Source organism: Lithobates pipiens, unplaced genomic scaffold (genome assembly GCF_037356315.1).
Source record: "Lithobates pipiens isolate NorthernLeopardFrog02 unplaced genomic scaffold, aLitPip1_a1.2 Scaffold_8, whole genome shotgun sequence".
Taxonomy (NCBI): Eukaryota; Metazoa; Chordata; class Amphibia; order Anura; family Ranidae; genus Lithobates; species Lithobates pipiens.
Window position 1 is genome coordinate 563,526,575 of NW_027507903.1, and position 17,253 is coordinate 563,543,827.

General features: G+C 45.1%; 1 protein-coding gene across 1 annotated transcript in view; it reads left to right on the forward strand.

Annotated features, from left to right (window-relative positions):
* Positions 1-17,253, forward strand: part of LOC143962274 (adhesion G protein-coupled receptor E3-like) — a 315,163-nt gene that overhangs the window by 113,655 nt on the left and 184,255 nt on the right. Inside the window, exon 5 of the mRNA XM_077471584.1 lies at positions 5,802-5,924. Within this exon, the coding sequence (XP_077327710.1) occupies positions 5,802-5,924 (123 nt within the window). The remainder of the gene's footprint in view (positions 1-5,801; positions 5,925-17,253) is intronic.

A 17,253-nucleotide genomic window follows, 5' to 3' on the forward strand; every position in this document is an offset into this window, starting at 1 on the left:
GAGAGCCAGGTGGCTTGGTATTTTTGGTTCTACATACATTACTGCTGTGGAAAGCTGAAACCCCTGTGTGGGCAACTATTTTGTTATCTGACTTTTCTTTCTTTAATAAAAGTGGGCCTACGAGCCCTTAAACGACATCTGGTGTGGATCCAGCTCACTGGTAAGCTCTACCTTTAAGCTAAAATAACCCCCAAATATTACAAGTGGTGGAGAATGCGGGCAGAAGACGGTGGAATCCGGGTCCTTGCTCTACAGTAAGTTCAAGTCAGGAACTATTGGCTGTGTGTGGAAGTGCAGCCAGGCAAAAGGCATTGCGTGTTGCAGGTGGTGTACCTGTGAATGAAAAGTCAAAATTTTTTTTTTTTCTCTCTCTTGCTATGAACTGTGTTTGTGTGCATGAGACAGCACAATCAGTGTGTGCAATGTGCAGGTGAGGAAAGCTTGCATGAAGAGAAAAGCAACTTGCTTTAAAAGAGACAGAGCTCTGTGGTTGGAGGGGATGTTTCCACCTGAACGAACCCCATACATACCTGATCAGAGTTTATCAAGGAGAAAAAGGGCTGGGGTTGTCCCTAGCAACACGGGTGCAATGAGTGCACAGGTGACTGCTGTTATGGAGAGCCCACCAGCATTTGAATCTGCAGTGGATTGGTGCAAGCGGCATTTAGCAGCACTGAACCAAGCTACAGAGGAAAGGAAGCCAACCCTCAGTGCAAGGGAAAAGCCGCTGGATGTCCATAACTGGAAGAGGGCTGTTGTTGCCCCTGGCAAAGCTGCTGCAGTTAAAACAACAGCTATTGTGAAAGATGTGAATGTGTCACAGCATGAGATGGGATCCAGCAGAGAGAAGCCCATGCGATATGCAAGGAGAGAGGCTGATCAAAGGCTGAGGATGAGAGTGGTTGCCCATAGCAACGCAAAAGAAGCCAGTCGGGCTGTCTCTGTACCATGGGCTATGTCTAATAAGGATCGTGGAAAGTGGCTTAAGGAGGAGCCAGTTTATTATGTTGGAGAGAGCCAGCAAAGTTCTGCTGGGAGAGTGCGGTCTCCCATGGCAACCGGAGTGAAATTTATGCCTGAAAGGAGCTGCAGTAGAGGTTTGGTTCAGCGTCCCCACAAAGAGGCCTGTGCATTCCGGCCAGCTGGGAATCACCAGGAGAGAATCGCTTTGGGAAAAAGTCGTCCAGTAACATGCCTGGAATGTGGCCAGCTGGGGCATGGCATGTTTTCTTGCCCTAGGTTGTGGAATACGGCTGGAGATAATGTTGCTGAGAAAGTTTTGTCTGTAGGCCCAGATTCCGGTGAAAATATGTTTGCAGTCACCCCTAGCAACAAGAAGTTTCCTGTTGTGCCTGCAGGGGGTGCTAAACGGTGGGAGATGCCTGCTGTAGTTTCATCCCATGGCCCCCAGGAGGAGTTGTCCAGTAAAAGTGCAGCAGAGGACTGGTGCATAAGACGACGTACTCAAATGAAGATGGTGACCCCAACTACTGCGGTGGGTAAGACTGTCTTTAATGAAATGATGGCTGGAACTGCTGATTTCATGTGTAAAAGGACTGGTTACAAGACTGTCCATGATGAGGTGAGAGTGACCCCAGTTAGTGGGGCCACTGAATGTGCACTTGAGAATGACTTTTCCCTATATAGTGGGAATGCAAGGGTTAAAATCCAAATAGAACCTGTGTTGATGTCTAAAAGTGTTGTGTCTAATGACTATCAGGCTCAAGTTGACCGTGGGCTAGGACAGCCTACAAATGTGAAAAATGCTATAAGTGTTACTGTTAATGAAAAGTTTGCTGCTGTTGGGAAAACTTTTGCTCTGAAAGAACCTGGGGTTATCAAAAATGGGCCGTTGCCTGTAGCAACTGGTGGTAAGACAGCACAGTTGTCCACAGGAATCTCCAGGGAACTTCATGTGTTGGAGTCAGAGGTTGCCCTGGACAACTGCGATTTCACTCTGGTGGGACAGAATGGAACTGTACTGTGTAATAGTAATGTGTTAGTGCAAACTGCTAGTACTAAAAATGTGCAGGTAAATGGTGGATTAACGCAACCTGTGAAAAATGCAAAGGTGTGTGAGGCTTATGAAATGCAAGCTGAGAAAGGTGATGAATATGGTGTATTGCAACCTGTGCTACCACAGTCTGACGTGATTTACAATGACTGGTGTAATGAGTCTGCAACTAAGCCAGTCTGTTCTTATGTGTCTCCTTGGGCAGATGGATCGGTGCTGAGGAATACCGCAGAAGGGAGCGCACATACAACAGATTGGGATAGTTGGAGCAAAAATCTTATCTCCCTGATAGATAAGGCTTTTATGCACAAAGATAAGGTGGACACGGTTTCTGCTGTGCCAGTAGGAGGGACTGCAGAACAGCCTGTACCTGAGGGCACGGTGGCTGCTGCAGGGGTTAACCCTGGTGAGCAGGATGAACCAAATAAGGGCACAGCAGAGACATTGTCCGTGACCCACAAAACTGAGGTTTACATGGAGTGTCAATGTGACGTCGCTGGTAATGTTCTGGAGCAGTTCACTGATGCTGAGCCTGAGAAGTTGGGTATGAGTCCAGCAATTGGCAGCGCTGTGGTGGAGCACCAGGCTGTGTTTACCTCCAGCCGGGAGGAGGTTCCGTTAACCGTTGCAACTTTTCAAGTCTCAGCAAGTGAGTCTCTCTGCATCCCCAGTGTCATGAAAATCCCCAGGAAGGACTTAGGTCTGGAGTCAAGGGCCTGGTTTATAACTGAAGCATTAAAAGAGATGCTTGAACTTTGGGATGTACAGCCAATCTATACTAGTGTGTCTCCTCCACAGTCTGATGGGCTGGTACTGCGCAGTACCACTAGGTGGAGCACTGTATGGCAGGCTGTACAGAGCAAAGCAAAACAGGACAGGAATGGTTTATTCCTAAATTTGCTATTTTTGTTAAAAGTTGCCGCTACGTATGCTGCTGGATTAGATCCAGAAGAAATATTTGAGACAGACTGTGGAGAAGTTGAAAATAAGCCTAAAATGTCTGTGGTTACACCTCCTAACAGCCAGATGGGAAGCATTTCTGCTGCTATGGTCCAGTGTGGTGCTGGTCAGTTGGTGAAGGGCACGTATATTGCACCAGTAGAAAAACCACATGAGGTGGAAGGGCCATGTGTGGACCTGAAAGCAGCAGAGATCCGGACCAGGGCTCAAACAAAGGTGGTTAAAGAGACTGGGGTCCCCAGTCCAGCGCTTGGTTTAGGTGACAAACCTAATAAGGTCCCCGGGACAGGGGAATGGGCAAGGAGCGTGGTAAAAATTGTATGTGGATCAGACGAGAGCTGGCCTGTTCCGGTGGATAAAAATACAGATGGCATCAGAACGGGTCAAGTGGTAGGACAGCTGCCTGCAGAGTGGGTGAACCCAGGGGAGGTGGCGTCCTGTGAGGTTCCTGTGGGTGATGGCGGCCCTCTGGTATGTGTGCCCTCTGCAGACTCTGCCTTAGCAAATGTTGAAAAAAAAGGCATTGGTGACATGTGCAACATTGAGAGGTCTAATGTTGGTTTGAATATGTCTGTCAATGATGAACCAAATACTGTGTTAATGGTACATGATAATGTGGTGTCCAAAGGTACAGGAAAACCTGGTAATCAATTAGTGACTGCTGAGTCAGGTACCAGAAATAAGAGGTGGGTTTCCGTTCTAAAAACTATAGAAATAGGCCCCCTACAGTCTCAGAACAGTACTGCTGAGAGAGTTTTGGGGAAACCTGGGAACCTGAAGCGTGGAGGCAGAAGGGTTGGTAGAAAGACCAACGGGAACCCATTAAGATTTCAGGAGAGGAAGTGCTTGTGGAAATGCACTCGGAAGAAAAGTTGGGAAGGTCGCATCAAAGCTCATAGCAGAGTGACAGTAAGGCTTAGAGGGAGACACCAAAGGAGGCATTGGGTGGAGTTCCCCGTTAGGAGAAGCGAGGTTGGACAGGAGGGTACTTCTGTAAATGGTATCTGGCACAGAGGTGCCAAAAGTAACTTGGGTGTTCCGCCCTCTGGGTCGAAACAAAGGGGGGGGGATATGTGGTAGTACGGAATCTCCAATCCTGGGACCGGGTTTTGGGACCAGCCAGCAGTCTGGCTGGATGATTGCACAGGTGGGTCTTGGGCTTAAAACAAAGCCAACACCATGGTTCTGGGCTCCACCCTCCCGAGGAGTCCAGGCGTGTAAGGGAGAAGAAGTGTGCATGTCTGCACAGGTCGGTCTGTCAGAGTAGACAGAGGGTCCAAGCTTGTGGGCTGAAAGAGAAGCTGTTAAAGAGTGCTGAGGTACTGGGTGTACGGGAACTCTGTTAAAGAGCCAAGAGGGCTGCAGCAGAAGTCTGAGCAGCAGTGCTGCTAAAGAGAGCCAGGTGGCTTGGTATTTTTGGTTCTACATACATTACTGCTGTGGAAAGCTGAAACCCCTGTGTGGGCAACTATTTTGTTATCTGACTTTTCTTTCTTTAATAAAAGTGGGCCTACGAGCCCTTAAACGACATCTGGTGTGGATCCAGCTCACTGGTAAGCTCTACCTTTAAGCTAAAATAACCCCCAAATATTACAATATATATATATAATATATATATATATATATATATATATATATATATATATATATATATATATATATATATATATATATATATATATATATATATAATAGTTTTTTTTTTTTTAGCAGAGACTCTAGAGAATAAAATGGCAATCTTTGCAATATTTTATGTTGCACGGTATTTGCACAGCAGTCTTTCAAATGCAATTGTTTGGGAATATTCACACTTTCATGAGTTTTAAAAAAACGAAACAGTCAATTTTTTTGTATAATGTGAAAGATGATGTTAACTGACATCTAACATTTCAGGCGACAAACTATGGTACTTAAAAATCTCCATGGCGACATTTTAAAAATGTCTACAGGTTACCAGTTTAGAGGTACAGAGGAGATCTTGTGCTAGAAGTATTGCTCTTGTGCTAACGATTGTGGCAATACCTCACATGTGTGGTTTGAACACTGTTTACATTTGCGGGTCCGTCTTACATATGCTTTTACGGGGTGCTTTAATTTAATTTTTTTTATTATTATTATTTTATTGATTTTTTTTAATTTTTACACTGTCTCTTAAAAAAAATAATTCTGATCATTTTTATTTATGTCAGAAGTATTGTAAACATCCCTTGTGACAGTAATAGGCAGTGACCTCCTTTTGTACTTAAAAGCATTCAAAACGCTGAGTTTGGCAGTTTTGAATGCTGTAATTTTTTTAAATTTGGTGCCTTTAGGTCTTCTGTAAACTGGAAGTGATTTCATCATGACATCGCTTCCGGCTTACTAAATCCGAGACCCAATCAAAGCCGATTCTGGCTTCATTCGGGTCTCCGGCCAGCTGGGGGACGTGCCAGCGGGGTGCTCTGGCCTCCCGGTGGGACAGGAGAGCCCGGACGATCTTCTGAAGCCAGTGGGAGAAGGGGGGGGTTATCCCCTCCTGCTCTTTGGGATAACAGCCAAGCGGCTGCTAGCTGCATCGTTTGTCATCCCAAGAAAGCCGACCGTCAGCTCTAAAAAACGGTAGCGTGGTGATGTGTGCAGCTACATGCATTACCCCGGTACATCCCCTTCAAGCCAAGGCAGCATATTTGCTTACGGTCAGCGTGAAGGGGTTAAATTCATACGCCCATGTGCATCAGACTGAAGGATACACCACTGTGTTCCAGTACATTTTTATTACTTTCTGAGAGACAAGTCTGCAATGACAGCTTTCATATGTATATCCTGACATCTGTTGTTATCCCTACAGACATTAACGAATGTAAAGAAAATCCCCAAATCTGTGACCCACATGCTGATTGTATGAACATAAATGGATCATATGCCTGTGCATGCACGGAAGGATACCAGAACATCTCTAATAACTGTACAGGTGAGTGTCATATTTTTATTAGATATGCGCACTGCTGAAAAATAATTCTGTTTTCCGTTTTTGTTTTGTTTTTTGTTTTTCGGATCATTCGTTATTATTGATATTCATTCTTTTAAATAACTTCGTAACTTCGGATAAAATAAATTTGTTACCTTCCATTTGTTTAGATGCGGTATTCTTTATTTTGAGAATCCAGAATAATTAGAACAAAAATCTGAAATTTGAAAATCCAAAAATTCTAAAGAACGAAAATCAAAAATTCAAAAGAACGAAAATCTTAAATTTAGAAAGAACAGAAATCCAAAAATAAGTACGAAAATCTGAAAGAGCAAAAATAATTTGGATAATTTGTATTATAATTAAAATATTATGTTTATTACCTTTATTATAGTTTTATTATTATTTATTATTATTAATAATAATAATAATAATAATAATAATATTAATTTTAAACGAATAAATTATAGGTATTGGAATTTCCTTTCAAATGTGGCTGTTAGTGAACGTAACAAATAGGAATTTATCCAAAGCTACAAATTATTCGGCATTCGTTACTTGGGATAATTCGTAAATTCGGATAAATTTGTATATGTTACGTTCACTAACAGCCAAATTTGAAATGAAATTCCAAAACCTATAATTGAATAGTTTATAACTTTTATAGTTTTTATTATTATTCTTTATAAATAATCATGAAAAAAACTATAATAATAGTTAATTAATTCATATTTTAACTATAATAGAAATTATCAGAATGTTTTTTGTTATTTCTGATTAACATTCTTATTTTCGTTCTTTTGAATTTTTTGGATTTTCGTTCCTTCGAATTTTCTGATTTTTGTTCCTTCTGATTTTCCAACTTCCAAAGATTTTGGTTCTTTCAAATTTTTTGACTTACCTTCTTTTGAATTTTTGGATTTTCGTTCTTTCAAATTTTCGTTCTTTTAGAGAATTTGTTTTTGAAAAAATTTGTGAAACGGTCTTTTGTTAATTCAGATGTTTCTGAATGAACAAATATACAGAATTTTGACAAATTGCATGTGTCTACTTTTTATTAGATATCACCATTCACTAAAGATGACCAAAGATATGAGATGCTGCCTTATGCCACGTACACACGTATCAGACTATGCAACGGACTTAGTCTGGCGGACAAACCGCCGGACTGTCCGAACGAGCTATCTGCCCACACACGGTACTTTTGCGGTGGACTAGGTCTTTCGTACTTTTGAAATGAATCAACTTGCCCACACACACGGAGGAAAGTCCGTTCATTTTGAGCGTGGCTCCAGGTAGCCGGGACCAGCGAAGGAAGCGTCGCTGGCCCCGTCACCTGGTATGGAGTTAAAGGGGTAACCCTACCCTGAAAAAATGGCGTGGGAGTCCCCCTGTAGGTCCATATCAGACCCTTATCCGAGCATGCTACCTAGCCGGTCAGGAAAGGAGGTGGGGGCGAGCGAGTGGCCCCCCTCCTGAGCCGTACTAGGCCGCGTGCCCTCAACATGGGGGGTGCTTTGTGGAAGGGGGGCCGCGCCCCCCCCCACCCCAAAGCACCTTGTCCCCATGTTGATGAGGACATGGGCCTCTTCCCGACAACCCTGGGCGTTGGTTGTCGGGGTCTGTGGGCGGGAGGCTTATCGGAATCCGTGAGCCCCCTTTAATAAGTGGGCCCCTGAATCCCGGCCCCCCACCCTATGTGAATGAGTATGGGGTACAATGTACCCCTACCCATTCACCTGTGAAAAAATTGTAAAAAAAAACACAACACACAAGGGTTAAAATAGTTTATTGCACAGCTGCGGGGGTCTTCTTCCGTCTGGGAGTACTCTTGCCGGACTCCTCCGTTATCCTCCGTTATCTTCTGCTAGCTCTTTTACTAGCGGGGGGCTTTCTTCTTCGCCGCCGCCCTCTTCTTCCGACTTCGGGGGTCTTGTCCCCCTCTTCAGTTCTTCTTGCTGGGCCTCTGCGCCTTCTTCTAGCTGTTCTACAAGCGGTGGTCCAGTCTTCTGTTGCCTCCGCCTTCTGTTTTTCTCCTCTTCCCGAGCTGTTGCCTCGTCGCTGTCTCTAGCCACAATGACAGGCACGCGGCATGCGACGACTTATATAGGGACATCACCGGATGATGTCCCCGCCCATTATGATGTCACAGTCCCAAAGGATGCTGTCATTGTGGCCAGAGACAGCGACGAGGCAACAGCTCAAGAAGAGAAGAAGAGAAGAACAGAAGAGAAGGACAGAAAAACAGAAGGCGGCGACAGAAGACCAGGCCACTGCTTGTAAAAGAGCTAGAGGAAGGCGTGGAGGCCCGGCAAGAAGAACCGAAGAGGGGGACAAGACCCCCGAAGTTTTAAAAACGGACTTTTTTTGGAAGCAGTGATTTTAATAATGCTTAACCACTTAAGGACCGCCTCATGCCGATATACATTGGCAGAATAGCACAGCTGGGCACAAGCACGTACAGGTAAGTTGCCCTTTAAGAGCCCAGCTGTGGCTGCGCACTTGCGACCCGGTCCTGAACTCCATGACCATGGGCGCGGGACCCGCGGACCCCATCGCCTCCAGTGTCTCGCGATCGGGTCACAGAGCTGAAGAACGGGGAGAGGTAAGTGTAAACAAATCTCTCCCCGTGCTTCCTAGTGAGCCTGTCACTGATCGTCTGTTCCCTGTCATAGAGAAAGACAATCAGTGATGTCACACGCCAAGCCACGCCCCCTATAGTAAAAAAATCACACTCCCACTTAACCCCTACAAGGCCCCCTAGTGGTTAACCCCTTCACTGCCAGTGACATTTTTACAGTATTCAGTACATTTTTAATCGCACTGATCGCTGTATTAATGCCAATGCTCCCAAAAATGTGTCAAAATTGTCCAATGTGTCTGCCATAATGTCATAGTCACAATAAAAATCGCTGATCGCCGCCATTACTAGTAAAAAAAAAAATTATTAATAAAAATATCCCCTATTTTGTAGACGCTATAACTTTTGCGCAAACCAATTTATTGCGATTTTTTTTTACCAAAAATATGTAGAAGAATACGTATCGGCCTAAACTGAGGAAAAAAAATATTTTTGGGGGATATTTATTATAGCAAAAAGTAAAAAATATTGCATTTTTTTTTTCAAAATTGTGACTATTTTTGTTTATAGCGCAGAGGTGATCAAATATCACCAAAAGAAAGCTCTATTTGTGGGAAAAAAATTACACCAATTTTGTTGGGAGCCACGTCACACAACCGCTCAATTGCCAGTTAAAGCAAAGCAGTGCCGAATCGCAAAAAGGGGCCTAGTCCTTTAGCTGCAAAATGGTCCGGGGCTTAAGTGGTTAAAGTGAAACAATAAAAGTGTAATATTCCTTTAAATATTCCACCTGGGGGTATAGTATGCCTGTAAAGTGTAAAATTTTCCAGTGTTTAGAACAGTTCCTGCACAAAATGACATTTCTAAAGGAATAAAAGTCATTTAAAACTGATTGCCGCTGTAATATAATGTTGACGCCACCTCCCCCCCCATTACCAGGCACTTTGGTCTGCACCCAAATTTTAAAAAAAAAGGCGTGGGGCCCCAGGCCCTATATACTCTGAACAGCAGTATACAGACGGCCCCGGGTTACAAACAAGATAGGGACTGTAGGTTTGTTCTTAAGTTTAATCTGTTTGTAATTTGGAACAGGTACATTTTTTAAGTGTAGCTCTAGCCAAAAAAACGGAAAATTGTATACTCACCTTTCCGTAATTTTCCTTTCCTGACGCATCCCATGGCAGCACACACAGTGGGGTTGTGACTCCGCCTCCACAACCTGATAGGACTGGTTAGCTATAAGATTTGAAGAGGAGTCCACCGTTGCATTCTCAGTAACTATCACCTTAGAGGGGTGGGATCCTGTGTGCTGCCATGGGATGCATCAGGAAAGGAAAATTACGGAAAGGTGAGTATACAATTTTCAGTTTTCCTGACGCATCATGGCAGCACACACAGTGGGAAATAACTCGCTACATGGGAGGGTGCCTTTTAGAAGTTTTTTATTTACTCAAGTACAAGATATGGATGAGTTTGATTGAATAATTGATCTCCCGAACTCAACCGTAGTTAATTGAGCCGGGTCTATTCTATAGTGTGACATGAATGTGGTTTTTGATGACCAAGTTGCTGCCTTGCAAATAGTCTCTGGTGATACTCTGCTGTACGCTGCCCATGAGGTCGCCATCGCTCTCGTCGAATGCGCTTTCAGGTTTTCCGGTATTGGAAGGTGTTGAACTAGGTATGCTTTCTTGATGACTTTAATCAACCATGAGGATATTGTTCTTGAAGAAGCCGCTTGACCTTTTTTGGCGCCGTGCGGTATGACCAGGAGGTTTTCTGACTTCCTGAATGGAGCGGTAGCCTCCAGGTAGGCGGATATTGCAGACTTCACGTCCAGAGGATGTGGATTTCCATCTGTGTTGAGAAAAACGGGAAGATTGATCTCCGGATTAAAGTGGAAGCTAGATGCTACCTTTGGCACAAACCGTTCTGAAGGTCTGAGTACGACCCTGTCTGGGAAAAAAACTAGGTGTGGTTCTTTGATTAGTAGAGCTTGCAGCTCGGAGACCCTTTTGGCCGATGTGATTGCAACTAGAAACAATAGTTTTAGTGTCAAGTCCCATAGGGATATTGATCCCCCCGTCGAGAAAGGTTCTTTGGTTAAAGCTTCCAGGACAATCGATAGGTCCCAGGTCGGAAAAATTGGTTTTCTAGGAGGCCTTATTTTTAGGCATGCTTTCTGAAACTGAATGATGAGGGGGTTTAAAGCCCACTTGATTCCTGTCATTGCGGATATGGCAGAGAAAGTGCTTGACCTTAAGCCTTTCTCTAGGCCTAGTTGTAGGAATTCTAACACCTGAGAGACTGATGGAGAAAGGGGATTCCAGGACTGTAGTTGGGCTATTGCAGAAAATCTTTTCCAAATCTTATTATATATGTTGTTTGTCGATTTCTTCCTTGCTTGTTGTAAGGTGGATATTACTCTTAATGAACAACCCTGATCTAGTAACCTTTCCCTTTCAGTTTCCAAGCCGTCAGGTGTAGTCGCTCTGGTGACGGGTGTAGAAATTTCCCCTGTGAGAGCAAGTCTGGGAGCAGCGGAAGTGGGAGAGGCTCTTCTGTGTTCAATTGCAGGATGGTCGGAAACCATGGTCTTCTGGGCCAGAAGGGCAACACTGCTATTACCGTGGAAGACGAAGTCCTCAGTCTGGCCAGAAACCTGGCTATCAAGGGCACCGGAGGGAATATGTAACCTAGGCGAAATTCCCAAGGATGGTGGAGACAGTCGATCCCTGTTGCTGGATAGGCGGTCCTTGCCAAGAAGCGAGTACATTTGCGATTCGCTGGAGTCGCTGCCAGATCTATATCGGGAACACCCCATTTGTGTGTCAGAAGAGTAAAGGCCTTGTGACTGAGAGACCACTCGTTGTTTGAAATAAATATTCGACTTAGATCGTCCGCGAGTTGGTTGTGAATTGCGGGTACGTATACTGCCTTCAGATCCGTCAGGTAGACTTGGGCCCACTCGATTATAGGTCGTACCTCCTGCATTAGGACTTTGCTTCTGGTGCCCCCTTGCCTGTGGACATAATTCACAGCCACTGTGTTGTCCATACGCAGGAGGACACTCTTCCCTGAAAGGAGGGGACTGAAAGTTAGAAGTGCTTGCCATGCAGCCCTGAGTTCCAGAACATTTGAGACTATCCCCTGTGGACAGAAGGACCAGCGGCCCTGTGCTCCCCGATCTAGATGATACGCTCCCCAGCCAAGGTAACTGGCATCTGACGTTACTATTTCTGGGAGTGGATGAACGATGGGACGACGGCGAGTTAAATTGCTGGTTTGAGTCCACCAACGTACTGACTCCTTGACTGCTCTGGTGATTTGTTGTGACATTGACACCCCGTTCCATTGTTTTAGGAACGAATTCTGGAATACCCTGGAGTTCCATTGAGACCACTGAACCATTAGAAAGGTTGATGACATTGAGCCCAGAACACTTAAGCATTTTCTTGCAGATAGGTGGTCTACTGATAGTAGCTTTCTCACTTTGCGGATAAGAGGATGAAGTTTCTCCTGGGGGAGCCCTACTGTGTTGGATCTGGTGTCCAATTCGGCTCCTAGGAAGACCATCTTCTGTACTGGGACCAGGCTGCTCTTCCTCCAATTCACTATCCACCCGAATTGCTGGAGCGTGGAAATCAGAATTGAACGATGTCGTAGAAGTGTTTCTCGACTGTCTGCTAGAAGAAGAATATCGTCGAGATAGTGTAGGACTCTTAGACCTCTTTCTCTCAATAGTGCTATAACCGGAAGTAACACCTTTGTGAAGGTCCTGGGCGCCGTTGATATCCCAAATGGGAGGCTTTTGAATTGAAAGTGTTGCCTGCCTATCGCAAAGCGTAGGTACTTTTGAAAGGTTTGATGCACTAGAATGTGTAGATAAGCGTCGGATAAATCGACCGAGAGCATCCAATCTTTCTCCCCTATTGCTAGTAATATTGATTGGAGACTCTCCATCCTGAATGATTCGACTAGAATCATTTGGTTTAACTTCTTTAAATCCAACACGGGCCTCAGGTCTCCTGTTTTCTTTGACACCAAGAAAAGGGGAGAGTAAAACCCCTCTCCTCTCTGCTCCTGTGGAACTTCTATGATTGCTTGCTTCTGGAGCAACTCCATAATGTATATGACCAAAAGCTTTCGCTTCAGGCGCGAAAAGGGTAGTTTGGTAGATTTGTAGTGGTTTTTTGGCGGTTTTCGCTTGAATTTCCACCTGTGACCTTGCTGAATGGTGGATATTGCCCAGGGTTCTTTTATTTTGTCTATCCAAGTTTGGGCAAATAGCCTCAGCCTCGCACCAACTATTGCGGGCTGGGCATGCGTGGCATCAAAAAGATTTTTGTTGGTCTCCCGGCACGGTTGTCTTCGATTTTTGGACTCTCACAAAAGAGGGTTGTGTGCTTCGCCAATTCCGTTTGAATTCTTTCCCGGGTCTATAAGACCTTACGTCCCGGTACCTTTCCGGAAGGTGACGTCTGAAGGGCGGATTTTTCTGTTGCTTGGATCTTCTGTCCGACGGTATTAGACCCAATTTTCCCCCCGTGACCTTTGATATTGCGGAATCTAATTTTGAACCAAAAAGGTTAGTGCCATCATAAGGGATCTTACACCAGCTGGATTTGGAAGTCGCATCAGCAACCCAAAGTTTTAGCCAGAGAGCCCTTCTGGAAGTTACTGAGGCCATCATTGCTCTTGCTGAGGACCGAATAACGTCCACCGCCGCCTCCGCTACGAAATCACCCGCAAGGCTGAGTTCCTGCAGTGCTGAAATGATTTTGTCTTGGTCTGCTGCTTCTGCGATTAATTTTTCAACTCCAGATGTCCAGGAGGTGATGGCTCTACCGACCGCTGCTAGAGCGATTGCAGGCCTACAGGCCCCCCCCGCTGCTGAGTAGGCTTTCTTAAGGTCGAGATCGATTTTGCGATCCATCACATCTTTAAAGGTTACGGCGTCTTCTATTGGTAGGGTTACATGGCGCGCTAAGCGCATCAGTGAGGAGTCTACCACGGGAGCGGAGATAAGAGGGTTCACTGCTGGCTCTTTTAGGGGATAGAGCTTCGCTAATCTGTTGTTTAAGCCGGATTTCTTTTCTGGTTTTTGCCATTCATCTCTTATGAGCTCCTCTAGCTCTTCGATAAAGGGGAAGACCTCAGGGTCTTTTTTTAGGTTAGGGAAGTATTTCCTTAACTTAGGCGGGACATCTCTCTCTTCCTCCCAACCGATCGCTTCCTTAACCGATTTCGCAAAAGGGTTTATTAATGCAAAGTCGAAAACTGTAGGGGTCAGGGGATCCTCATCCTCTGGGGAGTCATCTGGATCCTGAGGGGAATGAGAGGTTGAGGCTGAGTTAGATGACCTGATTGGATCATAAGCTGTCACCTGTAGGATTGTTTCCTTAACTGAGTCTCTTATAATATTGGAGGCTTCTCTAGCGTCAGCTTCCTTGTCCCGAGTTGCTTCCTCCAGACAGATTTGGCAAACAAGCTTACTAGGTAATGCTTGCGCTCCACAGACCCAGCAGGTATTAACCGCAGGACGGGTATGGTGTTCCTCTCGATGTGAGGATGGCGGTTCTCTGTGATGACGGGAAGACCTTGACCGACTTCGCCGAGAGTGAGAGTGTCTTGAGGGGGAACGTTCCTTTCTTTTAGAATGGGATGACACTGAATACCTGCCAGAGCTACCAAAATGAAAGGTATTAGTGGCAGTGCTCTCTTTTCCTCCTCTTCACTACTTACCAATCCATACGCCCCCTTACCTTGCGGTTCTAGGATGGTCTACTAAGGCAGCGGTCTCCATGGGAAGAATAGAGTACACCTGTGACCAGAGGTTTTCAGTATAAGAGCCAATGCAGAGTATGGGCAGAAGGTGCAGCACATAAATGAATGGCAAAGTGCATAAAGATGAAAGAAAAGAGGCTTACCAGAGTTCAGGAGGACTTGTCTTGCAAGGCAGCAGGCTGTGTGCCGAGATCAGGATGGTAGATGGCGTGGAAAGCACCAGCAGCACTTCCAAACGAAAATGACATTTTTTAAATAGCCCGCCGTCGCTGGAGGAGTGACGTCACCGCCGCGCATGCGCACTGGCCGCCTGCGCCGTCCTGCGCCATCTTGGATGCTGGCAAATGCAGAGGGCAAGGGGAAAACGTCACTTCCTGAGCGCCGATCGTCCGGACGGAACCGCCATGATGGAAAGGTCACAGCGCCGTGGAACTACAGGGCTCAGCGTGCCCAGAGGGGGAAAAAAAAGGAGAGGAGAAAAAAAAAAAGGATGAAGAAAACTGAGGACTGAAAACAGAAGGTAGGCAGAAAAAGGAGACATGCTGGGGAGCACGACAGATAGGAAGGGGGAGACCGCTGCAATCATTACAACCTTTTTAAGGTTTTTCCTTTTAAAAGCCCGCTGCTTTGTAATTTTTTTTTTTTTTTTTTTGCCCCTGAGACCACCAGAGTGGGGCTCCCTGCGTTATGGCTCATTTAGAGACCGTACGGACAGGGACTTCCAGGTAGGAGAGGCTGAACCTAGCTGGGGTGGTGCGGTAAGGGGTTCCATGCTAACCGAACTCGAAACGTAATGTCCCATACAGGTGAGGAAAAAAAGGAGAATGCAACGGTGGACTCCTCTTCAAATCTTATAGCTAACCAGTCCTATCAGGTTGTGGAGGCGGAGTCACAACCCCACTGTGTGTGCTGCCATGATGCGTCAGGAAATCTATTTTTAAGCTTTTTGGATAATATAGGGCAGGATTATCACCCCTATAACATTTTTTTTTGCTGTCTGTGCCCCTGTTCAGAAGATTTCACCTCATTTTCTATCCCAATGATAATTGGATTTTGAAAATTTTGGGTTATTAGGGAAACAAGGATTGGCGATAAAGCATTTTCCCATATCAACTCTTACAGGAGAGACTTTCCCTTCCTAGGGGTAGATTTCCTCTCACTTCCTGTTGTCTCCCTCTGTTTGTAAGTAGGAGTAATTTGTAAGTTGGATGTTTGAAAATAGGGGAACACCTGTATATACTATAAGGCCTGCCCTATATACTCTGTGGAAAATTGGGCCTTAGGTTTTGGTGGTACCAGAACACTGTAAGCCCTCACAGTTACTCTTGGTGTGCACTGGAACATGCCCTGCTGTGAAATATTATATCAAGAATTGTAATTACGCACCCCTGTTAAGCAGGGGCATAAAAATTGGGCCTTAGACAGTGATGGTGGTGGCACAACACTGCAACCCCTCACAGATACTCTTATTGAGCGCAGTGGTGGTTCTACAACACTGCAACCACTCACAGACACTCTTGTGGAGTGCAGGAATGAGCCCTGCTGTTAAATATTTTCTGGCGTGCTAGCATGCATGTGAATTTATTAGTGCCCAGAATAAATGAATATTTCACACAATAGAATGCGTTTATGTTCATACTCTTATAAATACCCTATGCCTGTAAATGAGCATAAACATATAAGTGCTGTTAAAGATATGAAATTGAGGGCATTCTTTCTGCTAAGTTCTGGCAGAAAATAACCCCTTCCTGCCTAAGCCTTTTTCTGCCATTTTTTGCTTACAAGTAAAATCCGTATTTTTTACATATATATATATATATATATATATACCGTATTTTTCGGACTATAAGGCGCACGTAAAAGCCTAAATTTTCTCACAAAATCGACCGTGCGCCTTATAATCCGGTGCGCCTTATATATGACCTGTTGACATGATGGCAAGCACCGAATTCGTTTTCTTCACTTGGGCTTTAACAGTATCTGTCAGATGGGCGCGCATGGAGTCACAGATCAATAGGGATGGAGATTCGTGGAAAAAGCCACCCGGTCTCTTACCGTAAACTGACGTACCGTAAACCTCTCTCAGGTTGTTCTACTGCGTGACTGATAGCGATGAGTTTGAAATCCGCTTCGTAAGCATGTCTCTTAACAGGAGCCATTTTTGGGGCAGCGGGTATACCGTAGAAAATGAACGAATGAATGCGCACACCTCCTGACTAAGATGGCCGTAATGCTCATGAAGCTGCACTGCTTGGATTGGGCATTACGGCCATCTTAGTCAGGAGGTGTGCGCATTCATTCGTTCATTTTCTACGGTATACCCGCTGCCCCAAAAATGGCTCCTGTTAAGAGACATGCTTACGAAGCGGATTTCAAACTGAAGGCTATCAGTCATGCAGTAGAGCATGGAAATAGAGTAGCTGCGAGAGAATTCAACATTAATGAATCAATGGTACGAAAGTGGAGGAAGCAAGAAGATGCCCTGCGCCAGGTAAAGAAGACCAAACTGAGTTTCCGAGGAAACAAAGCAAGATGGCCACGGTTGGAGGACAAAATTGAACAGTGGGTTATTGAACAGAGAACCGCAGGTAGAAGCGTCTCTACTGTCTCTATTCGACTCAAAGCAACAGCGATCGCACGCGACATGGAGATCAACGACTTTCGAGGAGGTCCCTCTTGGTGCTTCCGTTTCATGAAAAGGCGGAATCTCTCTATCCGCACAAGAACCACTATGTCACAGCAACTGCCAAAGGATTACGAAGAAAAGCTGGCCATTTTCCATACCTACTGCAAGAACAAGATCAATGAACAGAAAATCCGACCAGAGCACATCACCAACATGGACGAGGTCCCCCTTACCTTTGATATCCCTGTAAACCGTACTGTCGAGAGAACAGGGACCAGTACGGTATCTATACGCACTACAGGAAACGAAAAGTCATCCTTCACTGTAGTTCTCGGTTG